This window comes from Sorex araneus, chromosome 2 (assembly GCF_027595985.1).
Source record: "Sorex araneus isolate mSorAra2 chromosome 2, mSorAra2.pri, whole genome shotgun sequence".
NCBI classification, from domain to species: Eukaryota; Metazoa; Chordata; class Mammalia; order Eulipotyphla; family Soricidae; genus Sorex; species Sorex araneus.
The window spans coordinates 339,283,502-339,309,235 of record NC_073303.1 but is presented as its reverse complement, the minus strand read 5'-3'; the positions used below and the strand labels follow the sequence as shown (position 1 = coordinate 339,309,235).

At 41.3% G+C, this 25,734-nt stretch overlaps 1 protein-coding gene across 1 annotated transcript in view; it reads left to right on the top strand.

Annotated features, from left to right (window-relative positions):
• Window positions 1-25,734, top strand: part of CDH2 (cadherin 2) — a 239,958-nt gene that overhangs the window by 13,131 nt on the left and 201,093 nt on the right. Inside the window, exon 2 of the mRNA XM_055127782.1 lies at window positions 24,672-24,783. Within this exon, the coding sequence (XP_054983757.1) occupies window positions 24,672-24,783 (112 nt within the window). The remainder of the gene's footprint in view (window positions 1-24,671; window positions 24,784-25,734) is intronic.

The window sequence follows — 25,734 nt, the reverse complement described above, 5'->3', positions numbered from 1 at the left end:
CAGATGTCCTTTCTACTGTGCTTTTTTTTTTTTGAACCCCTGGGATATATTCCCAGAAGTGGAATATATCCTGGGTCATATGGAAGCTCAATTTCTAGTTTTTTCCAGAAAGTATGGACCAATCAGCATTCCCCCCAACAATAAAAATGAGTCCCCTTCTCCCCACATCCGCACCAGCACTGAAGTGTTCTTGTTCTTTTTGATGTGTGCCAGTCTCTGTGGTGTAAGATGATATCTCATTGTTGTTTTGATTTGCATCTCCCTGATGATTAGTGAGGTAGAGCATTTCTTCATGTGCCTTTTGGCTGTTTGCATTTCTTTCTTGAGGAAGTTTCTGTTAATTTCTTCTCCCATCTTTGATGGGGCTTAGTTTCAGTCATACAATGATTGAACAGCCATCTCTCCACCAGTGTACATTTTTCACCACCAGTGTCCCCAGTTTCCCTCCTGCCACCCCCACCCCACCCCATTGCCTGCCCCTCTGGCAGACAATTTCCTTCTTACTCTCTCTCTACCTTTGGGCCTTATGGTTTGCAATACAGATGCTGAGAGGCCATCATGTTTGGTCCTATATTTACTTTATTTTTAATTTTAAAATAAATTATTAAATTTATTTATACACACATTTATACACAAAAATTTTAATACACACATTTTTAATTTAAAAAGTATTAAATTGAGGGATTATAATGCCACAGATTGCTAGTCTTCTGGATGGTCAATACATCTTTGGGTGCAATTTATTCTTTTATATTTGTTATTTTTAAAGATGAGGTTGCCAAAAAAAATGCATAGTGCCATGCTAGTACTAGATCTTTCTTCCTAGATGCCTTTTCTCTTGTTTATAATGAGTAGATTTAGATTCTAGGAAATTTTTATGCTTAGTGATGAAGAGTTAAGAAATTGAATTCCAGAAGTGATGAACAATATTTCTCACAACTTTAGTTTATGTTCTTACTTGTACAGATTTCACATCATAATATTTCAAAAGATTTTATTCTTTGTGTGACATTAGCTAACTGATCTATCAATTGTATTGCACTTGCGTTTCAGCCCTATATAGTTCTCTACCATAAAGTGATTGTTTACAAATAGTGTTTGTGTTTTTGACATCAAAATTTATTTGCGGCTTTGCCTTTTATTTTTGACCAATAACTATGAATATTTTGTGAATACTATAACCATTTATTTAATTTACAAATTTATTGCTAAGTATCTTATAAATGAAACTGCATTAAGTCCATGATTTGGTTTATAGTCTTCCCCTTACTTGTGGCTTTCTCTATGGCCCTTTTTGTATGTTTAAATGAGGATAACAGTATATTTAAATGTAGATAACACTGTATTATCTGTACATGTCTTAGTATATTTTATGGTTTACAATAGAAGCATTTTGGAAAACTGCAGGTTGCTTTTTTTGTAATTCCATATGTTGTCAAGATTCTGATTTCTATTTTCTGAAGACTTTGATGTTCATAATTAAAATAAATAAATTCTATATATTTACCTCTCTGTCAACATTTATACATGTGTTTATTCTTCTGGAAGTCTTTTCTTTGGTGGATGAGCCAGAATATTGAGACTACCTACCTGCAGACATAGATTTCTCAAATCTTGTTAGACAACATTTTATTTATATTTCATATTTAGCCATGACACTTGCCTGAAGCTTACTTATTGTAGGTGTGTCTATACACACATAACACATGTGGCATATGTCAGAGAAGATGTTTTTATTCTAAACTGAATTGCATTTTTGGTAAATATAATGTTTATAGATTTTTTTATTTTAAAATATAACAGCTTTTATTTTTTTTCATTCAAAACTTATTTATTATATTCTATTAATCAAATTTGTTAAGTTGGTGACTACTGTTTCTCTTTCCTGGGGATTGGAACAGGCTTAGCAGACAGCAGCTATATCATTTCTTTCTTTTTTTTTTTATTGAATCAACATGTGGAAAGTTACAAAGCTTTCAGGCTTAAGTCTCAGTTACATAATGCCCTAACACCCATCCCTTCACCAGTGCACATATTCCACCACCAAGAACCACGGTAAACCTCCCCCACTATCTCCCCGCCCCCCAGCCCCCCACCTTGCCTGTGTAGCTGATAAATTTCACTTTACTTTATCTTTACTTTGATTACATACAAACAAATTCTTCAAAGAAATTGATCAAACACTCCTGAAATTCATATGGAACAATAAACGCCCATGGATAGCTAAAGCAATTCTTGGGAAATAGATTTTTTTTTCTTTCTAAAAGAGTAGGAACGGTGGGGGCTGAAGATTAAGGACATGGCTTCGGGTTCAATCCCCGGCAACACAGATGAGCCTCCTGTCACCAGGAATGGTCCCTGAGCACAGAGCTTGGAGTCAGCCTCATGTCCCAACCCAGCGCTCTCCAGGCCACACAACGAATTAGGGACTCTGGAACTTTTTATCCTGTTTCTTACTCTGGGCTGTTTTATGGATTTAGACAACAGGTTTTACCTTTTTCAGTATATCCATTTCTACTTGAAGACTGTTAATAAATAATTTATATTTATTAACAGTTAGTGGGTTAATAAATATAAATTATCCATGAAATTAGTTTCAGATAGTAAGCTCTAAGCATTTTTTCTTATATTTATTTCTGAAAAGTTGTTACCATTGTTTTACATAAATATAGTGATGTATTATCTGTAACTGTCCTCTTATATTCTATGACTTACATAAAGAGGTACTTGATTAGTTGAGTAAGTTTGAACACTTGCTATGTCTAAGCCTCTGTTTATGTTCAGTGATTTACGCTTGTAGCAAGTAATTCTTCATGGACTACCTCCCTCCCGTGCTTTTTTGGCACTCCTTGAAAGCCACAAATGAAGGGCACATATTATTTTTTTTGGCTTTTTGGGGTCACACCTGGCTATGCTTAGGGTTATTCCTGGCTTTGCACTCAGGGATTACTCCTGGCAATGCTCAGGGGACCATATGGGATGCTGGGAATCAACCCTGGTCGGTCACATGCAAGGCAAACGCCCTATCGCCCTATCCACTGTGCTATGTAGCTCCAGCCCCAAAGGGCTCATATTTTAATATTCTTCCTGAATTTTTTCTTTGAAAGGGGTATGCCTGGGCAAAAGATTTGGGTCACACCCCATGGTACTCAGGGACAACTGTTTTTCTGTTCAGGAGTGAACCCCATGGTGCTCAGAATCAACTGGGGTCAAGGCTTTGCAAGGCCATCTGTGCCATCTCTCCCATCTTCCCAAAATTCTAATAGATTTTATCTGGACTGATGCATTGGAGAAGGGGATTGATATATATAAAGAGTACCTCAGCGATTTAATTTGGAACTCACAGAGAAAGAGTAGCTTTAGAATCTTCTAGGTCTGTGCCTACTTTGTTGTTGTTACAGTTATTCAGCTGCTGACCCATATTCCTGGCCCCCTTGCTTCAGATTTTATTTCTTTAGTGTAATTTTATAGCCCCTTGAACGTACATATGCATGCTACTTTAAATATATTTAGCTTGATGGTGGGGACTCTGTAGAAGAAAGGGGTGAGGGTAATACTAGCCTTATTGGTGCGAGCACAGGATCTGCAAAACCAGTAGGCTCACTGCAGATGATCTATTAGTGATGAGAGAAGAGACATGTTCTCTTTAACTTGCATATCATAAGTAATTCGTTCTGTATTAGTAATATAATTTATTACTATTTTTTTTGTCTGAGAATTGACAACCCCCCCTCCCAGGTCTCACATTCTAAACAGGTGCTCCACTGGATCATTTTTGAATAATTATTGCATCCCAGGAATTAATCGCAGAAAGTTAGACATATTAACTCACTTAAATTAGAAAAAAAAGTATACTCATGTTACCTATGGGGACATCAAATCAAGGTAGGCTGAACTAAGGGGCTCAGAGTTAGTTTGTGATGAAGCTAGGATTGCATGCAATATTCAGGTATGCATTAAAACAGAAAAATACAATACAAGGTTGATAATCAGTTCTATTTTGTTTATGTTTGAAATTCACTGTTTTTTTTTTTTGTTTTTTTTTTTTTTACAGGGGAGAGGAGATGTTCGGGCCACAGTAGAGGTGTTTAGTTTGTGTCTTAGTGCTCAGGGACCATGAGTACAGTGGAATACAATCTTTGCTTTTTCTGAAATAAGATATGTCATACATATGGAGGAGTGTGTGGTTAAGGTTTTTAAAATATATTGAATAACTGCTAGCCAGGTTAAGAAATTAAATATTGCTATTACATTGGAAATCGAGGGCAGCGTTAACTATAGCCCCTAAGATATTCCACCAATCGGGGCCTTCCATGAAAATTGTGTAAATGGTGGGCCAGAGTCTATACTTAGGGTTCAACCAGAAGTGTAGGGACAAGTACAGGTAGGAAAGGCTAGAAGGGGTGTTTAGAGAGCACTGCTCTAGGTCTGATCCCATCTCCATTCCCATCCTTCCTCTCAGTAACCACTGTCTTCATTTTTTTAATAATCATTAACTTTTTAGACCAAGACATCTCTCTAATCTTCTATATAAAGCTTTAATGTATATATCTTTAATGTATATATCATGTATGCATAATTATCTTACGTATGTATATACGTATTCATGTATTGTTACTTTCATTTGCTCTGTATCATGTCTGTAAAATGTATTCAGTTGAGTTGCGAGCTATAATTTGCATGTTTTCACTGCTTTAGGGTGCTTTGCAGGCTATGGATTTGATAACAATTTACTTACTCAATTTATTGTTGGTGAGCTTGTATGTGCAACTGTAGAATTCTGCTGCTGTGAACCTTCCTGTACATGAGAGGAGGATATTAATGCCAAGGATATTCTCAGGGCTGCATTTCACAAACTTCTAGCATCTAGAAGAGTCACCAAAGTCTTGAGGAAACTTTGATCCTGGCCACAGCCACTGAGTTTCAGAATCATTTAGTCTGTGGCTGAGACTGATAATTTGCATGTCTCCCGAGCTCCTGGCTGATGGAATGCTGGGTTGCGCTGCTTTATGCACCATGGACGAGTTGCTGAGCTGAAAACTCTGCATTCACTTTTAATGCAAGGGTGTTTTCAAACTTGTCCCCGACCACCATGTATATAGTCTAAGTTTTCCATCACTGTATCACTATCATCCCGCTGCTCATTGACTTGCTGGATCGGGCACCAGTAACGTCTCCATTGTGAGACTTGTTGTTACTGTTTTGGGCATATTAAATACGCCAGAGGTAGCTTGCCAGGCTCTGCTGTGTGAGCGGGATACTCTCGGTAGCTTGCAGGGCTCTCTGAGAGGAACAGAGGAATTGAACCCGGGTTGGCTGCATGCAAGGGAAACACCCTACCCGCTGTGCTATCGTTCCAGCCCCAAGTTTTCCATAGTTTCTGTATATTTGTCAAACTGGCAAGTAGTCTAGTGGTCTGTGTAGTGGTGTCTGTGATTTGGGTTTGATTTTCATTCTGATTACTAAAGAAATTGAGATTATTTTTTAATGTGTTGCTATAGCCTTTTCCCCATATGTCGGTACAAATCTTGGCCTCCAGGGTAAAGTTTATGACTTTTCTAAAGCTTGGACTCACTGTTTTCTGTTTTCTTTGCCTGACATTTTCAATCATGGTTTGTAAGTTTTGATTCCAAAGTAGTAAGAGAGCGGACTCGTGATTAAATCTAATATTTACTGAGTTCTTCTTTTGTAGCAGGCCAACTCTTTACTTGCATTGTTTCTTGTAATCCTCCTGTGAGCATCCTGAGGTAGGTGGGCCCTCTTATCATGATCTCTGCTAGAGATGTCTAAATAAAGCCTGCCTTAACTATTCTCTGAAGTCACACCTTTTGAAAAGGTGGACAATGGGAATTTTAGAGAACAGTCTTTTGCCTCTCCTCTCGGAAACGGCAGCTGAGGCTACAGAAGGTGCAAGATAAGCTTGTCTAGTCGAGGTTTTGAAGGATTTAACCCTGGAAGAAGATTTGACTTTAGAACGAGGACTTAAAGGTTCTGAGTTTCCAGCAGCAAATTTTGGCCTTGTGAGCTCAGTAGGAAGGCTGAGATCTGACAGATTTAGCCAGAAGTGGGATAGGCTGTTCTGGAAGCATGCGTGAATTTCTGTCACCGACCATGTGCTCCTTGGTGATGACTTCAAGAGATAATTTAGTAATCCAAGTAACTGAGAACTGCATTGCCTGATGTTTTCATTGACCTCGTGTGACTTATCTGTCACTGGGTTCACATAAAATATGTCTCATATACTCTTCTCTACCCTTGGTCTCTCCCAAACATTCAAAGCATTTTGGTTATCTGTTCCTACCCCCTCAGCCCCCAGCCCACAGAGGTGTCTTGTGACCACCAGCCTCGGGTGGTAGTAGAGATGTTATTTGGCCTTTTTTCTTTCTGATGTTTTAAATTTAAATAATGTGACTCTGTGGGTAATTCTGGTATTGAAGGAACCTAATACAGTTCTTTTCCCAGCTCCTTTCTGGATAAATAAAACGCAAGAGTCAGGAGACAGAGAGCCACCTTAGGGCCTTTATTCCTTACAGAGACAAGGGTTTAGGATGTGGCTTATGTTATTGGGTCTCAGCATTGATTTCTCTCTCTTGTCTCCCATCTTTAATAGTGCCAGGCGGGGCCTAGCTCCTGCTAGGACCCCAGACGTTGATTTGAAACATCTTAATGTTTACCTTGAGTAGACAGACTGCTTTCCCCCAAAGTGAAGAGCTGGCGAGAATACTGGGTTCTGTGGACCCAGTTGCTTTATACAAACTGGACAGAGGTTGACAGAGGTCATCAGAAGTTTTGCTAGTGTAACTTATTTGATCTAGGAGTGGGCCCCAGGTGTTCAATGGGGTTGTCTCAGATTTGGAATTAGCTGTTGGGTTTATGTTCTTAGCCATGCAGTGCATGTGCTCCTTCTAGCCACTGCCCTCTGAATGGCAGATGGGTTTCTGTGGAGACCGCCTTGCTCTCAAATTCATGACATCTTGGAAGATCTATGGTTCCACTTTCTAAAGACTGCTTGGAACTAATGGGGCATGTGAGACGACCACAGCAAAAATCGCACAGACCGAAAAGTTAGAGGCAAACAATGCCCTGATCCTGGAAGAGTTATTTTAGGAGAAGATAGGTGTGCTGCGTCTTTGCGATCCCCTGGGGTTGGAATTGAGTCTCATTTTCAAGGGAAGGGCTTACTTGGATGAGAAACTCTGCCCTGTTTAGGCTCTTTGAACTCTTCTAAGGGCTCAGCCTCTGGTCTGTGATCCTTTGAGCCAGTGCAGAATTCAAAGGGGGGGATGAAAGAGAGAGTACCTGCGGGACAGGAAAGGGTGACGCCTCAAGCATGGTGCGAACGGTCCCATCAGATGCTGCTGAATCTTTCATGCCGGTGGCAGCTTCTCTAGCCATCTGTCTGAAGGAAACCCTAGCATGCCCGCATGGATCCTGTCACTGAGCTTAAGCTCCCCGGGGAGCTGCTCCCAGTACAGCACTATCTTCCCCAATAAAGTACTGTACTTAACCTCCTCTGACTGAGCCTCTCCTAGAAGAGTCTCTCTTTACAGTAGCGCATTCAAACCTCCTACTTTACAACCGCCTGCCGTTTTTTCATTTGTTTGTTTCGGGGCCACACTTGGAAGGTGCTTAGGGCACCTGTACTCAGGAATTACTCCGGACTCAGGGATCCAGATTGGATGCTGAGGACCGAGCCCAGGTCGACCGCATGCAAGACAAGTGCCCTACCCTCTGTACTCTCTCTGCAGCCCCTACTTTACCTTTTGTCTCCGAGTCCCTTTGAAGAATGACAGCTTCTAGTGCGGGCTGCTCTGTGGGTAGGTGACTTGGGGTGCACACTGTTCAGGGGCCCGCCATTACCCTGGATCACTCACTGTATATGCCAAAAATAGTAACAAGTCTCACAATGGAGACGTTATTGGTGCCAGCTGGCGCAAATTGATGAACAAAGGGATGACAGTGATACAGTACTACCCTGGGTCACTGGGTGGAGGCTGATCCCTGATCCCTTAGCCCACCTGCAGCTGAACACAGATAAGTGTTTGAGGCAGCTAGTCTGGTGCTGTCCTTAAAATGCAACCCTGGGCAGGGCTCTTGAGCTCAGTGATGCTTAACTACACCAGAGATTATTTTGTTCGCCACTGATTGGGCAGTAGAAGCTGTGTACACCCCTCTTCTCTGTGTCTCCGCTGTTTCTGCCTGTTTAGACATGGCTCCCACGTGGACATTTCCGACTTGCCTCAGACCTTCGCCAAGGTCCAGCTGCAGTAGCTCTTATCCAAAAGTGCTCACTGTTCCCTAAGATATTCACTGAGAATCCTGACTTTTCTGAGATCCTTCACCTGCAGGTTTTCTTCACTTTGTTTATTGTAGGCTCCACTGCTGTAAACAGCCACTTTCCTGGAGAATAACCACCAGGAATTGTGGTCACACACCAAGATTAAAATACCCTGTGGTTTAGGAATTAAAGCCTCCTGATGTTAGAAGCCACTGGCTCAACTATGAAAACCAGCTGCATTGCACAATCAAGGCTGTAACCGGCCCAGTTAGTAAATGACCAAGGCCCCTCCGCCCCACCTGACGCCTTCGTGCCTTCACGTCTACTTTCTTCCTCCAGGGTGGACTCCTTTTGTCTGACTCCAGGACCCCTGGCAGCATGCCAAATGCCCAACTCTTTGAAGTGCCCAATAAAGAGAAGCTCTTGTCCCTGAACCAAGCTCTGACCTGTGCACAGTTTCTTAAGCCAGAAAACCAAGGAGTGGGGAAGGGCAGCATCGCTCAGGCGCTGAGGCGTGCGAGGCTGAGGGGTGCCTTCTGGGCTTGACCGCTGCTCACACAGAACCCTAGAATCCCACAGACAGGCTTCGGCCGTCGAGGACAGGCCTGCTCCTCATCCCTCAATGCCCCTGGGATCTGTGAACTCCCACCATGGAAAATGAAATCATCACACTTGTTTGCTGTGGGCCCGTGAGTCCCAGGTGGGTGGAGGAGGGACCGGCCAAGCACCAGATGCCCAGGTTGTTCTTTTGAATAAAGAGAGAATTAATCCATCCCGCCTCCCGAGGTTAGTACTTCAAGCTTGTCTTGCTCTCACAGACCCTTTATATCATTAAAAATTTTTTTTTTAATTATTTTTTTTTTTTAAGTTTTGCTGGATTGATAGCATAGCAGTTAGGGCGTTGCTTTGCACGTGGCTGATCCGTGTTCGATTCCTCCGTCCCTCTTGGAGAGCCTGGCAAGCTACCACGAGTATCTCGCCCACAAGGCATAGCCTGGCAAGCTACCCATGGCGTATTAAATATGCCCAAAACAGTAACAACAAGTCTCACAATGGAGACTTTACTGGTGCCCGATTGAGCAAATCGATGAGCAATGGGATGACAGTAACAGTGACATTAATGAATCATTGTGAGAAACATTTACAGACTTATAGACTTTCATGATTGCATTGCAGTCAAACAATGTTAAAGTCCCTTTATATCTTAGAGAGTACACCAAAGGACTTTTATAGTGTGAGTAATGTCTGTCTGTATTTAGCAGATAGGCATGGCAGTGAGAAAATTATGTTATATTTATTTACCATCTTCAAATATAAATCCCTTTTATACATCCATCATAAATACCAATTTTTATGGAAAAAAACACTTTCTAAAACAAAAACAAAATTAGTGGAAGAGTAGTATTGTGATTTTACACTTTGCAAATTTCCTCAGTGTCTATTTTGTATCTCACCACAGTATCATAGTAGATTTATCTTGTTTTTTCTTTTTGAGGGGGAAATAACCATTATGCCACACTTTTTAACAAAATTATGCTTGTATTACTTAAAAATAATTTACCACTAAACTCTCTTTGGTATAAGATGAGGATGCATCGATACTCATGAATATATGTTAAAATTGAATAGTCCGATCGATGCACATCATTTCTTCATGACAGTTTACTGAACATTTTTCCTGCCTGGGGGGAAAAATGCTAACATATTAGTTGCTATTGATTTGTGCATTATAGTAAAAATATTGCAGTTGAGAAAATTTACTACAGTAAATTTTCCGAAGTACAAACTTCAAGATTTAATGTGTCCCGAGATTCTGCACCTCTATCACTGGTTTCATTATCTGGCATGTTCTTGGTACCACTCATATAAAATGTGTTTCCTTCATCACTCTGCTATGGTGTGTTCTCTTCAGCTCCGTCAAGGACTTCCAAGTCTCTGAGATTTGGAATCTCTGGCCGACTGCTGTGGGGGGAAGTCCCAGCTCTTAACAACCCGTTCCAAGGACACAGCTTGGTGCTTCATCTGGGCATCGGTGGGTGATCACTGCTCATCACCCACATGTTGGAATAGTGATTCAGTGGTATTACAAGGGTTTGCTCACACATATGTCCAGTGACTGCAAGATAGGCCTCAGCAAATAACACCTGTTGCCTTTGTAAGCTGTATCAGTAAAGCAGATCTGGTTGTTTTAAGTGTCTTCCTGGCAGAAAAAACCAGTACAGTTTAGCTAACACACAAATATGGGAATCTTACCATATCATGTGACTTACATCTTCCTTTGTGTCTGTGGCTCATCATTGGTTTGAGTGATAGTACTATTAGCACTGCAACACTCTGGACAAACCAAGGAAGTCGGCTTGCGGAAATATACAGGCGATATGCATGCAACAAGATTTCTAGGCTCCCAGCTCCCAGCGCTTGAGAAGACAAATACCCATCCATTTGCCACTGGGAAATACATCACTGCCTTGTTTGCCTTGTAAGGGGCACGACGAACAGAATTATAACATGTCATTAATGTAATGAAATGTCACTAATGTTACATGCCAAGTTTTGTTTTGATAAAACAGGGTGTGATGATTAGGGGGTAGAAGTGGTAGAAGGCAGGGGCTGGAGAAATAGCACAGCAGGTAGGGCGTTTGCCTTACACACGGCCGACCAAGGTTTGATTCCCAGCATCCCATATGGTCCCCTGAGCATCGCCAGGGAGTAATCCCTGAGTACAGAGCCAAGAGTAACCCCTGTGCTTCGCCGGGTGTGACCCAAAAAGAAAAAAAAAAGCGGTAGAAAGCAGTTAATTTCTTGTGACTGTCTGCTGCACGTATTCAGTTAAGGATTATAACCACCTAGCTTCTAGAAAAATCCACTTTACACTTATGAGTGAGTAAGAAAGAAAAAGCAAATAACGTTAATGTTGAAATAGTTTTCCTTTTAGAGTACTCCTGGAAAGATCTTGGAAACTCCTAGGGGGACCATACTTTGAGAACTGCCATTCAAGATATGATTGGTGGAGTTGAAAGGGAGGTATTAGCAGCATTTCTTTCTTTCTTTCTTTCTTTCCTTCCTTCTTTCTTTCTTTCTTTCTTTCTTTCTTTCTTTCTTTCTTTCTTTCTTTCTTTCTTTCTTTCTTTCTTTCTTTCTTTCTTTCTTCCTTCCTTCCTTTCTTCCTTTCTTTTTTTTTTAAGCCTGTGTGCACTGAGTATTTTATTGTTTGAAGCCTGACACATACATGATTTACTGGTAAATACAATAACCTTAACAATTTTCAGTGCCTTTGAGTTATTTCAGGGTTTATTTCTAGTTTTTAATATTTGGATTTAATCAAATAGGTTAGTTCTGAATCCTTAAAAAATCTTTTTATTTTACTGATTCATCATGAGATATAGTTACATGCTTTCCTGTTTGCATTACAATCACACAATGATCAAACACCCACCCCTGGCAGTGTTTCTTACACATGCAAAGAAACATCAGGAAGAGGACACGCTTCCCGCTTCCCCTGCCTCCTGCAGCACTCACAGTGAAAATGCCCAAATGCCATAGTTGAATCACTCATGAGAGCTTTGGGTAGAAAATCAGTGTTTCTTCTCAAGAAGGGCTCAAGCCCCTGATTTGAAGCTGGAACATCTGCTGTAATAAGGTCTATATGTAACCCCTCTGTTATCAGTATTCTGGGGGTGCTTCTTTATTATTTAGCCCAGAACACTGCTGGGTCAGGAATGACTTTGCATTCTGATGTATTGATTATGCCCTCTTTACTCTCAGCACCTTTCAGGAAGCTGGGCTATGAATGTTATCTTATCACAAGACAATGTTATACTTGGGTTGGGCTTATCTTATCAAGGACTCAGGATTTGATGTGTTATCCACCATGGCTGGCTATTCAAATTCAGTTATGGAAACTGGAAATGGCTGAAACCATGTTTGAAAAGTAAAATTATGAAATAGGTTTTATGAAATATAACCAAATTGTACATGAATGAATGCGGGGGTACCTACAGTGTAAAAAGCCTATAAAGAACCTATTACACACTCTAATTATTTCCTCATCTACCTACTGAATGTCAGCTACCATAAATTAGTCACTGTCATCCCGTTCTCATCGATTTGTTTGAGCCGGCACCAGTAATGTCTCTCATTGAGAGACTTATTGTTACTGTTTTTGGCAAATCCAATACTCACGGTAGCTTGCCAGGCTCTGCCGTGTGGGCTCCATACTCTTGGTAGCTTGCCGGGCTCTCCGAGAGGGGCAGAGGAATTGAACTCGGGTCGGTCACGTGAAAGGCGAACGCCCAACCACTGTGCTATCGCTCCAGCCCAGTATACTATTCATGATATGTATTTACTGAGGACTTTTCTTCTATACTTTTAGGAGACTTAGAGTGAGAGTGGTTTTAACTGTGTTTAAGAAAGTTTGACCTCATCTAATTTTTTTTCCCCCAGAGTGAATAGAAACACTGTCATTATTTTAGCCACATAGGTATTAGTCATATTTAAGGAAAATTTCACAACAATACTAGATTTGTTATTTGATTTTGATTTACAAAGGACAATTTCCAGCCCTTTGCTAGTTAGGTTTTAAGTTAATTCTTGTGGATGCTTTCAGATGTTTGTATACTTCTTTTGGTTTTTGTTTTTAATGGTTGGGCAGAGGTTAAGGATGGTCCCGTTTTCATTAGGTGTTGGTTTAATGCCATCTCTGGGTAGACTAAATGTCCTTGTAGTTTCCTTTCTGTTTGCTTCTTTGTCCGTTAAAAAAAAAACACGTAATAATTGCACCTGCGTACCTAATGGGGCTGTTATGAAGATTTGTTAAGGTAAAATGCATGGACTAGTGCCCACTACTATATAAATAATTTGATGACATTTTGAGCATTACATATAGCCTGTTTTAATCTTTGGTGAGTGTAATGAGTTGATGGGGCAAAAATCAATCTAAACCAGGATTTGCCTTCTCTTCTGGAATTGCCTTGGGCATTTTTTTAACATTTAATGGCTGTTTAATTGCATAGCTGCCAGAATCACTATCTCTTGATAGTGTTATACACTTTTCCAAAGCAAAGCAAATCTGTAGGTGTTTTGTTTTTCATGTGTCCTGTGAAACTTGGGTAAACTGTGGTCTGTCTCTTGGGACTCTGCTCCAGGATGTATTCCTGCCTGGGAGGTCTCCTCTTTCATAGGCCAAGGAGTGTGGAATTGCATAGGACTGGTGGATTTCATTTAATGTGGCCTTGTCTATGGCCTTACTTCTGAGAAGTTGACACTCTGGAACACGTTGTGCATGCACAACTCACATTTTTATCCATCAAGCTATTGCTTTGTGGTGCTGTCTTCTAGCTCAGAGTTCAGTTCAGTTTCAGCGAAGTTGTCAGTTTCTTGGACCAGCATTGATTAACATTATTATTTGACAGTTCTCTTTGTAGTGACTTTATTAAAAGGAATGACAATAAGAAATATGAAAGTATGAATCTTAGAGATCGTCAAGGACCCATCAAAATAATGCAGGTGAAGTTAAGATGGAAATCTCTAGGTGAATCCAAGAAAGTAAATGTATGGCTTGGGCTAGGTATTCTTTGCATTTTTGTTGGTCTCAAATGTAAAATATTTAAAGTACCAGATGCCTTCAAAAACAGCATTCCTCTTTCAAAAGTGTGTGTTACAAGACAGAAAACCCAACAAACCACAATCCAGGTTAGACATTTATTTGTATAATTCAAGTATATTTTGAGGAATATGAAATTAAGTGTTATCAATGCCATTAATTGAAAAATCTTTAAAGAATGGCAGGATATCTAGAATATCTTCGTAAATAATTTAAAACATCATGGATGGCATCCCATGAAATGTGGAGAATCTGTAACACTGTAGGACTGTCATCCAGTTGTTCATCAATTTGCTTGAGTGGGCACCAGTAATGCCTCCGTTGTGAGACTTGTTGTTACTGTTTTTGGCATATAGAATACACCTTGGGTAGCTTGCCAGGCTCTGCCATGCAGGTGGAATACTCTCTGTAGCTTGCTGGGCTCTCCAAGAGGAACAGAGGAATCGAACCCAGGTCGGCCGTGTGCAAGGCAAACACCCTACCCGCTGTGCTGTCGCTCCAGCCCATGGAGAATCTAGTGACTATAATTGTATTATGATAAATGCATTCAAGAATAAGAGAACATACTCATGTAGAATTGCTTTCTAGCAGTCCCATTCTTCTGTTATCATGTATGTAACAAATACATATTCTCATATCATTTGGAAGACATGCCATGGAATATTCTCGTGTATTTCTAAAACTCTTCCTCTCCCCAAAATTACCCACTGCATAAATCATGTACTTACATTTTTGTCATTGCATAGTTTTTATTATACTGCTATGTCAAAAATTATTTTAAAATGCTTAATATTTCTCAGGTATTTGCAGATAAGAGTGATAAAAGTATCCACAGTAGAACAACAGTATCATCATAGCAGCTAATCTTCCTCGCCTCGTGAGTTAGATATTATTTTTAAGCCTTTTCCATGCTTCACAAGACTCTATGAGGCCACTGCTGTTAACATTATTGTCATTATTATCGTCATATTTGTCTTTCTCATTAGAAAGGCAGAAACTGGGGCACTAGATTAAAAGGAGTTGGGATAGAGTTTAAGCCTGAGCAGGGGAGGGACTGGAGAAATAGTGCAGTGCATAGGGTTTTTGCCTGGATACAACTGACCCAGGTTCATACCCGGCACCATATATAGCCTCCCAGGACCACCAGAAGTGATTCCCGAGTACAGAATAAGTCCTGAGTACTCCTGGGTGTGCTCCCCCCTGCCTCTACCCTCTCTCTCACACACACAGAGAGAAAAGAAAAACACTAAGTTTTCTCTAGAGCTTTTAGTCTTTATCACTGCACACATTATCGTAAAGATTTCAGGGAATGAGCATAAAATAGAAGGAAGTCTTCAGCATCCTTAACTGCATTCGATAATCAACCTCGGAGACTCTAATTGTTCCTGGAATCTCACCATAGAGTGTCTGTCAGGAGACAGGACCCAGCTGCTTAGGAGTGATGAGACCCAGAAGAGCTCGGGGTTCAGGTGGGCCATCTCCAGAGCTAGGGCTCCTTTAAGGATGAAAGGTTTAGCTGATGCCCATAACTGATCTTCACCAGAACAAAAAAAAAAAAAAAAAAAGGAGAGGCGAGGGAGGAGACTGCATCCATTGTGACTTCAGTGGTATCCTTAAGAGCTTGAATTTTGGAGTGGCTCATAAGAAATGGAATCAGTGACCAAACTATGGAAAGGAATACTGCGTACGGGACCTTAAAATTCTCAGTGCTCTAAACCTCAGAGTATGAGACGAGACAAATTTTGAGGAGAACAGAAAGAGATGTTGCTGCAAGTTCAGAACTGGAACAGATAGACTAACACTAGCAGACTGGCCGGACTCCCCTGCTCCTATTACACTTCTGTCCTTTCTACACGAGGAGGTCGATCTTCAGTCTGGGAAGAGTAGAGCAAATACTTGTAAGAGGAAATTGAAACTCAAGATAGGTGAGCTGATTGTGTGGGAGCATGGAGCGGCACTAAATGAGTTCAGATCCTCTGGCCAGCGTGAATTTCCTCCTGGTGGGCCGAGAGACTTCGCAATTGCTTGTAATCTTTGAGGAATAGTGGCAGAAAAGGAGAATTACTAATAGCCTGGGCAGGAGATAATGTTCCAATTAAGAACAAAATACAAAAGTAAAATCCCTAATGTAAGGTTTTCAAACAAAGGACCGCAGAGCCTCATGCTGACGGGGGCAAAATTCTGGATCCCGTAATTACCAAAGATGACCTGTAGCTTCAATTTTCTGGGATGCACAGCAACTAGGAAACAGCATGGTATTGCTAAAAACAGAAAAGCCAATTGTTGATTTATTTCTTTTTTGTCTTCGTAAATTATTGGACTTGAAGACTAAGACCTGAGTCTCAGTCCTCGACAGCTATGTTGTAATCTGGAGTTCAGAATGTTTCCAGAGATGATGGACTGCTACCGTGGCCATGGAGTGCCTCCCAGGCATTTGCTAAATGTACAAGTGTATTCATATTTTTAGTGCTTCGTATTTATATTTTGAGTGTTTCAGGAAGTCATGGCATGAGATCCAGGATTAGTATTTTAGACAAATATTCCAATTTTTTTTTCTAGTCTCAGAAAGTTTGGGAACGACTGACCTATACAAGATATGCTATGAGGGGCCTAGGGAGATAGTACAGGAGGCACGGTGAATGTTTTGCGGTGACATGTGGTCAGGCGCCAATTCCAAGGTCCCCAGCCGTATTCATGTATGATCTTTTGAGCACTCTCAATGCTCACTCCTGAATAAAGGGCCAGGAACTGACCCTGAGCACCTCTGAGTGTGGGATAGGACCACCCCACTCCCCCCACCCGCCAAAAAAAGACATACCATGACTTGGATTCATGTTGTCATTATAGTTTTAATATTAGCCAATGCTAGGCACCAGATGCTGTCCTAAGTAGTATGAGCTCATTTAACCCTTCACTTACCCCAGGAGTGGGTGCTGTCTTTATTGTAATATTGTACAGATGGGGGAACTGTGACTTTTCTGGAAAGGATTCAGATTTCGGCAGCCCGGCTTGTTCCAAGTTTGTGCTCCAGAGAATACCCAAATTTACCCTTTTAAGAGTCTGATTGCTGCCACGGGTCATGTCTGGGCTTGTGTGCTGCAGTTGTGCAGCATTTGAGCAGTATCTTTACGGAGATTCTCGGAGAGCTCATTAGACTTCCACGATACAGAGAGTGAGGACGCATGTGAAAGTTTTAGGCAGAGTTATTAATTCATAGACACCAAAATTTGTAGGGTTCCATATAAATGGGTGCCCCCGAGGGCCCCGTATCAGTAGCAGAGACACGGGAAGCCACGACTCCACATTTGCTGGGTAGAATAAAGATCGGGGTTATTGGAATTGCCGACGAGCTTGCTGTAAATCAACAGGCCCTTTGTCCACGCAGCACCTTTCGCCTGGAATGCCCTTTCCCACTTCCTCCTCTTTCTCTGGCCAATTTTTAATCATCGTTAAAGACAGAGCCTAAATGTCACTTCTGTGACTGAGTCCTCTGATTCCCACAGGCAGATTTATCTCATTGTTTCTGCTGCGCTAACACTTTGTTCCCGAAGTGATAGATTTGAGATTATCTTTCTTAAATACTTTCTCCCATGTCCGCAGCCCCTCAGCAGGGGACCCCTGGGTGGACAGAGGGCTCTTCCTGCCGGGCACCCTTTCCACACCGAGCCCAGCCCTCACTGGGCCCTGGTGTTTCTGAACTGTGTGCGTATCGCCACGAGCTGCCCTTCTTCATATTACCGTGCCCGCTGAGTCCAGCCTCTGTCCTAACTTGTCTCCCAGCTGTCACTGACCTCCCCCACCCCCAGCCCACACACAGTTCCCTGGGAGTCTCAGAGAATTCTCTATCAGACACAGTTTACCCATGCTTAAAACTCTAGCCAGGGCGCCTCTGTGCCAACAGAATAACCTCAAGGCCCCAACCATCTATGACCTAACCCCATCTCACTCTCCTGCTTCAACTTTTGACTTTCTGCCTCGTTTCTTGGACTCCAGTGACACTGAACTCATTGTAATTCCCCAGGCAGTCTGCTGTTTCTTGCCGCCTTGTTCTGGTTCAGCAGAAGCCGCTGGGATGGCTTCCCTGGCACCCCCCACAGCCTGGCTGCCCCTGGGCTGTGCTCGAAGGTTGTCAGACCCCCTACCCCGGATTCTCCTCATGCCCTCTGCTTATCCACTTCTCCTCAGCACTTTGGATCATCATCTTTTTATTTGCTTCCACAGTAAGCCTTGGACTTCTAATGGGCAGTGCTGTGACTCACTCTGTTTCCGATTCAAATGGACAGTTCGAGTTTCTTGGGAGAGCTGTAATAATCTGTTGTGCATGCATGTATTCTAAGCTTGAGATCTTGCTAGTTCTCCTTTCCTGGAGGTGCGGTCTTAGGCATTTCACCTCTGAGTGAGAACCTCTTTGCTCTGTTCTAAAAAATGTGGATCATTGCACTCTTTTCAGAGGGGATATTATGAGTTAAGGTAGCAATGCTCTATTCCTAGTATCCACAAATCTCAGTTTTAATGCCCTCTCTTGGTATGACCAAGAATGTTTCCTACCCCGCTGTTTACATGTGTCAATTCTTTGACAGCATCAACAGAATCATTTATATAGAATCTATTTGTTTGGGGGCCATTCTCAGGAGCGTTCTGGCTCTACTCGGTTTGATGTTCATTGGAGTGGGGTGGAATCATTCCTGGAGGCCCTCTGGGGATCACAGAGTAGGAGCGATTGGAGCCAGGCTGCTCTTGAGCAAAGCCAGCACTTCAGCCCATGGAGCTAGCTCCCCAGCCCAAGCAGAAGATTTTTGACACCAGAAAAATGAATGGATTTTAAATTTTGGTGTCCACAAAGTTTCATTCAAGTGAAGAGAGCTGCGCTTACTCATTTCTGATGTCGTGATGTCATAAGCTGCTTTTGCATGACAGTATTAGAGTTGTTAATTTTTAAAAAATATATATCTGTTGAATCACCGTGAATACAGTTACAAAGCTTTTCTGTTTGAGTTTCAGTCATAACTTTGATCGATCGAACACTCATCCCTCCACTTGTGCACATTTCCCACCATCCCTGTCCCCACTATCCCCTTCCATCCCACCCCTCCCCCTGCCTCTGGGGCAGACAATTTCCCTCATATTCTCTCTCTACTTTTGGGCATTAGCTTGGCAGTACAGATACTGAGAGGCTATTACGTTTGGTCCTTTATCTACTTTCAGCCAAGAGTTGTTGCTTTCAAGCTAGACTCTGTCTGGACCTTCCTAATTTTTGGGAAATGCAGGTGATTGGCAACTCTTTCTTGCATCACAGAGACCTTGTGAGAAGGTAGTTCTCTCCTGCTCTCAACTTTTCAGCACTTTGTTCTGGGCCTGGTAGGGTGATCAGCTAGTTTTAGAGAGAAGCTGTGGGTTTAGCTGGAAAGCAGAGTGGTCTTTTAAGACTTTCCTGGTTTCTTTTTTCTAAAAACATAGTGAATGCCTAGCTCACTGGGAGGGTGTATAGGGTAAGATACCCCTTCTGTCAAATAGTGTTTCACAGCCATAACCCTATTCACATTTTTGTTGAGTAATTCTCCTTGGTGGGGTTGTCCTGTCCAGTGTGTGATGGTTGACAACACCCCATGCCTCTAACCCTAGAAGCCTGTAGCACTTCCCTTCTCATTATGATGACTCAAAATGCCTCCTGATAGTACCAGGCGTCCCCTGCCAGTCAAAACCATCCTGGGTCACAATCCATTGTTGGGTGACACTCAGGCCTTAGATGAGGCTTAGACTACCGTGTGCTGAGGGAGGGGTCTCAGACAGCTGAGCATATGCCTTGCATGCCTCAGCCCCAAGTTCTATTCCTGGCCCAGGCACTGCTGGCCTGATGACTTCCAACACTGCCACCCAAGCAATACTGAGGTGCAGGCCTGAGCACTGAACCTTCATTCCCACACAGCCATACTTCGTAATTGCTGGAAGTTGACCTGAGGTCCTGGGCACTGCTTGGGAGGCCCTCAGACAATAGCTGTCGCCACCAGAGGCCTTGCAAGTGGCGTCTGCTTCCTGGGCGGGGCCATGCCCAGAACACTGTGGAGCCCCGCAAGCTTAGGTTTAGCCTGGCCTTCGAGGGGTATCGGGAGTAAGAAGTGAGGTGTGGCTGTGCACTCAGTGCTTGGTGCGAGGCAGTCTATAGTGTCATTGGTTTAGAGTTTGTGCATGTTTCAGTTCTTCCTCTGTATGAGTTGGATTTTTTTTTCTTTGTGCATATTTTGTTCTTTTTTAGACTGGGTGTTAAAAGGGGGAATTAACCATAACTTAATAGGAAGAGAGATTTTTTCTTGATATGATATGAATCTCGTATAAAGAAAATACATTGTAGATTAATAACGTATTTTTGTTACGTTCATGGGGAAGAGTTTGGAAAAGGCTGAGATCTTACAAGTGAATATGAAATACACATGATTTCTGAGTATTTTCTATCAGTAGTTAGTATTTGTTTGAGAAGTGTTTGACAAGTACCGTTTTAGGATTTCCAGTCATTCTGTGTCGGAAAGGGACCATTTCTACACCAGGAAAATGGACAGAGAAGTTCCACAGAGGGTGGAGTGTGGAGGGCAAATGGTCCCTGTTCAAAAACAATGGACAGAGGTCAGAAATGGACATTGATGTTCTAACTGATCATCAGGGCCGCCCTGAGATCCTGCCAGGGCTCTGCTGAGAAGCTTGTTGCTGTCCATTCCCCTGTAGAGTTAAAGATCACAGTCCCTTTTTGACTCCATTGATTGATCTCCGGGTTTGTACCTGCACAAGTGCACACTGCCCTAACCCCGGGGCCCGGATGGAATGTGACCCTGTTTACTCCTGTCTTCCTTTGTTTGCTTTTGGACCCGGCTGACTTGGCCTCTACTTCCCTCTCCCACCCTGTGACCATGACCCCTCGCCCTTCAGTGGAAACTGATTTATAGCACGTTGATCCATTTCATATGGTGATCCTAGCAGGTTTTGTTTTTTTTTTATTGGCTAAAAGCAAAAGGTTTATTTTCAGGGAAGTGCATGGTGATTTAGAGCTGTCAGGTAACACACTATGTACTGATCTCCTAAATTTACTGGGTGTTGGGAACCCAGCTTACTTTTCAATCAGGTCCTAGTATTTTATCTTTGTTCTTAAGAAATGCAGCATGTAAGATATATGAGGAATAATATAATTTGTGACATTTTTCTTTTTTGGGGGTCTGGGGGTAGGCTACATTCTGCAGTTCTTGCCTTACTCTTGCTTCTGTGCTCAGGGTGTAAGAAATACCTCACTGGTCTAAAAATAGAGATTCAGGGACATAAAAATCTTCGTAAGTGTGACTTTCAGTGGTCTTTAATATCAGTCTTATAAAGTGGGTGGCTGATGAGAAGTGACACACCGGTGCTTACAGATGAAACTTTTGATCCTTAATGCTGGTCCTTGACCCATTTCCCTATTATCTGGGTTCGCCTGGACTGACATCCCAGTTCTAGTGGGGCCTCCTTCAGATGTTGTGTCTACCTTTTTCCCCCCAAGATACAGTTCCTTATTTTTTAGACTTTGAGGCCAAGGACTATATATGTTTGCTCACTTCCATAGCTAAAGTAGATCTGTTTTTATCTTTCTCTGGATTTTCACATCCTGCGTTCAGCACCTGGTGTTTAATTTCTGTTAAATTTCCACTTCGTTGCGGGTGACTCACTGCTCATTCTACAAAAGATTACTCTTGGTTGAGCTCGGGGGTTCATATGTACTACCAGGATCCAACAGGTTTGGTGCTTGTAACTTGTGTCCCTTAACCCCTGCACTGTTTTTCTGGCTCCATCTTTACATTTTACTGTCTGCTTTATGATTCTTTTTGAAAGGAATGAATTGTTGCAAATAAGATGCCAGCTACCTGTGTAATCCTCCTGACACTTTTCTTGTGTTTTCTTCCCCAGGGTTGCCACTATCCTAAATTTATTACCACTACCTTGTATATTTCTGTTCTGACTACATACTTGTTATGTATGAAACTTTTTATTATATTTAAACCTTAAATAAGCCGCACCATCAATCATGCTTCATATTTATCTTTATTTGCAGGATTCATGCTACATTGTGATATGAATCCAAACTGAATTTGGAATGTTGCATAGATTTCCGAAATTAATTGAAATAATAGGCTTGCCTAGGTTTATTTGTAATTTATTTCTCCTTCAATCTTACATAAAACTTAAAGAAACTGACTTTTTGTTATTTTGAGATGTAAATATATCTAAAATTTTTTTCCCTTTCATGTTGTTGAATGTTCCATTCACTGATAGGGACATTGATCAGCTGATTCTTTCTCCCATTGCTGGTGTTAGGTAATCACCATTACCCCAGCAGGGTTACAACCATTCCCACGGTTGTAACCCTGCTGGGGTAAACATTTGGCAACTGTGCAAAAAAAATACTCATTTTTTTACAAGGGTCCAAACTACACTCCAGTTTAACTGACACCTATATAAAAGTACTGGTGGCACTGTCCTTGATTCCAAAATCCTGTCTTAAACATTAATAGGTTTACCACCATTTGCTAACTCATTAGAGTGACCTAATATCTCATCATTCCTCCTCATACTTCGTGGAGATTAAATCATATGCTATCTAAGGAATTCAGATTTTACTTCCTTTTCTCAGATCCAAAAGAATAGTTCAAGTATTGGATTTGTCTGCATTTTGCAACTTAAGTTGCAACACTTTTATTTGCGCAATCCAGGTAGTTAAATTGTGACAGCATACTGTAGGGCTGGGCTCAGGATTCTGAAGTCTGCTTCCGGGGCTTCTCTCAATGTCTGAGCCTTCTTACAGAGCACAGTTCTCATCCTAGCTGCCAGAGTTTCTCTTGTGGGTAGCCTCAGTCCATTCTTCCATTTTCTATCCCCATCAACAGATTAGCAGCTTCCAATAATTAATCTGAATACTTGAATCACTAAAGAGATAATTTAGTTGGAGCATATGTGAATGTTATGAGGCTATACTGAGGAGTTACCATTCTATAATAATATCAGAGGGCTACTTCTGGAAAACAATTTGGACGATTCTCAAAAAATTAGATATTGAATTCCCATTTGACCCAGCAATACCACTGCTGGGAATATATCCCAGAGAGGAAAAAAAGTACAATCGAAACAACATCTGCACATGTATGTTCATCGCAGCACTGTTTACAATAGCCAGAATCTGGAAAAAACCCGAATGCCCCAGAACGGATGACTGGTTGAGGAAACTTTGGTACATCTATACAATGGAATACTATGCAGCTGTTAGAAAAAAGGAGGTCAAGAATTTTGTAGTTAAGTGGATGGGCATGAAAAGTTTCATGCTGAGTGAAATGAGTCAGAAAGAGAGAGACAGACATAGAAAGATTGCACTCATCTATGGTATATAGAATAACAGAGTGGGAGACTAACACCCAAGAACTGTAGAAATAAGTACCAGGAGGTTGACTCCATGGCTTCGAGGCTGGCCTCACGTTCCGGGGAAAGGGCAACTCAGAGAAGCGATCACCAACTACATTGTAGTTGAAGGCCATGTGGGGGAAGGGAGTTGCGGGCTGAATGAGGGCTAGAGACTGAGCACAGCGGCCACTCAACACCTTTATTGCAAACCACAACAGCTAATTAGAGAGAACAGAAGGGAATGCCCTGCCACAGTGGCAGGGTGGGGTGGGGGGGAGATGGGATTGGGGAGGGTGGGAGGGACGCTGGGTTTACGGGTGGTGGAGAATGGGCACTGGTGAAGGGATGGGTTCCCGAACTTTGTATGAGGGAAGTATAAGCACAAAAGTGTATAAATCTGTAACTGTACCCTCACGGTGATTCTCTAATTAAAAATAAATAAATTAAAAAAAATAATATCAGAGGGCTAAACAAAGTAGTGTAACAAACTAGCACTTGGTATGACTGAATTTTAACATACTGAATAGTTAACTGTGATGATTGAGTGATTGATTGTAGAATCAGTTACTTTCTCACTTTAAGTATTTTACTGATATATGTCAATATGTGTTTGGCTGGTAGGCATGCCCAGCAGTACTTGGGGGCTGTCATAGACTCTGTGCTCAGGGCTGTGCCCATCGGTGGTTGGGGCTGGGGCAAGGGGAACCGTGCAGTGCCGTGGTGGAACCCGGGTCTCTGGCAAGCCAAGCATGCCTTCAGCCTCTTGACCTATCTTTCCAGCCCTCTTTGTATTTTTAATGAATCCTGCCCTTCAAATTAGACATGTATACTGTTGGTTGATTGGTTTTACTTGGAATACAATGCTCCTTACTTTGGAATCAGTATATTGAAATCATTTTTCTATTTTGCAGATGATATAAGCATCATTGAAATAAACTCCATAGTCTAAGAATTATACGAGAGTAAAAAAAAATAATATACTTGAATGTGTATTTTTTTCTTGCAAAGTTTTCGTGCTGGTAATTTATGGAGTGTGAATACTACGGGACTCTCTCCTGCTCCTACGTCCACTTGATGTTTTATTTTTTTTTCCCCATCAGCAATGACCATTTTAATGGAAATGTTCAGTCTTTGGAAGAGCCTGGAATGTATTATTTAGACTTTACTGGACAGGACAAGTGGGATTTGTTTCTTATACTCCAGTTATCTAAAAGATTAACCCCTTGCCCCCTCCATTCTAATTGTAGCCATTAGGAAACAAAGGGTAGTTGTTTGTAGAAGATAGTTGGAAAATGAGGCTTTATGCCAAGTGGAATGTTTCTCAGCTGAAGGAGGTAGCAATCATTGCACACATTTCTTTTTTTTTTTTTTCTTGTGTTGCAGGCATCTGTAGAGGCTTCTGGTGAAATCGCATTATGCAAGACTGGATTTCCTGAAGATGTTTACAGTGCAGTCTTATCGCAGAATGTGCATGAAGGACAGCCTCTTCTCAATGGTACCATCTCAAAAGATATATTTATACATACACTGTCTCTGCTCTTGAAACAAATTAGCCATTAAAAAGTCCCTAAATCATCTCTACTGTATAACAAGTATGAATTTTTCACAATCACTATAATGAGACTGTAGGGACTTTATTTTAGGATTACTGAAGAGCTCATGAATCTCTTATGTACATAATTGGAAGGCTCCTGATCTCTTCAAAACTTAAGATTGCTTCTTTTTTAAATTTACATTAAAACCACTACATAACTAATTTATAGTTTTTCTACATACATTTTGCTTACTTTCATAATATTTATGAAACATTCTGTGAAACATTCTAATGGTTTTTGAGAAATCGGGCCCCCAATTTGACATAGTATTTTTGAATTAAAAAAGGAAATAAATCTTTAACAAAATAAGATGATCTATAAAATTTAAATTGTAATGAGCAGATGAACAGTGAAGTCCTGATGCAGGAGCACAAAAATCTGTATTCTATATGTTAATAGAAATTCCTAGGTAGATTAGTTGTGAATATGTAAATTTCAAATATATTCCCATCTTCTTGTGAATTAAGTTCATTTTAATTATTGTGAAAGTTATTGCCAATAAGTATAGGCAGAATTTGAGCTAAAACTTGAATATCAAAGGCAAGCCTGGAAGTCCTTTCCTTTATCTCTAATCGAAAGCAAACACAATCTTTTGGTTAGTAGTATTTTCATGGGCTTATTTATCATTACATGAAATGTCATTGAAATGTGAAAGCAAGAAGAATTGATTAGTAAGTTGTATTTAAATGCTTTCCCCCTGCAAATTGTGCCTATCTCCAAGACTGTTTTAGAGAGCTGCTTTTAGAGAATCTGTGCAACCTCAACAAATTAATTTACACAGAGCTCTACCACACAGCCTTAATTGAAGTGTCTCTGCAGCACTGACAAGCCATAATGCTACAATGCTTAAG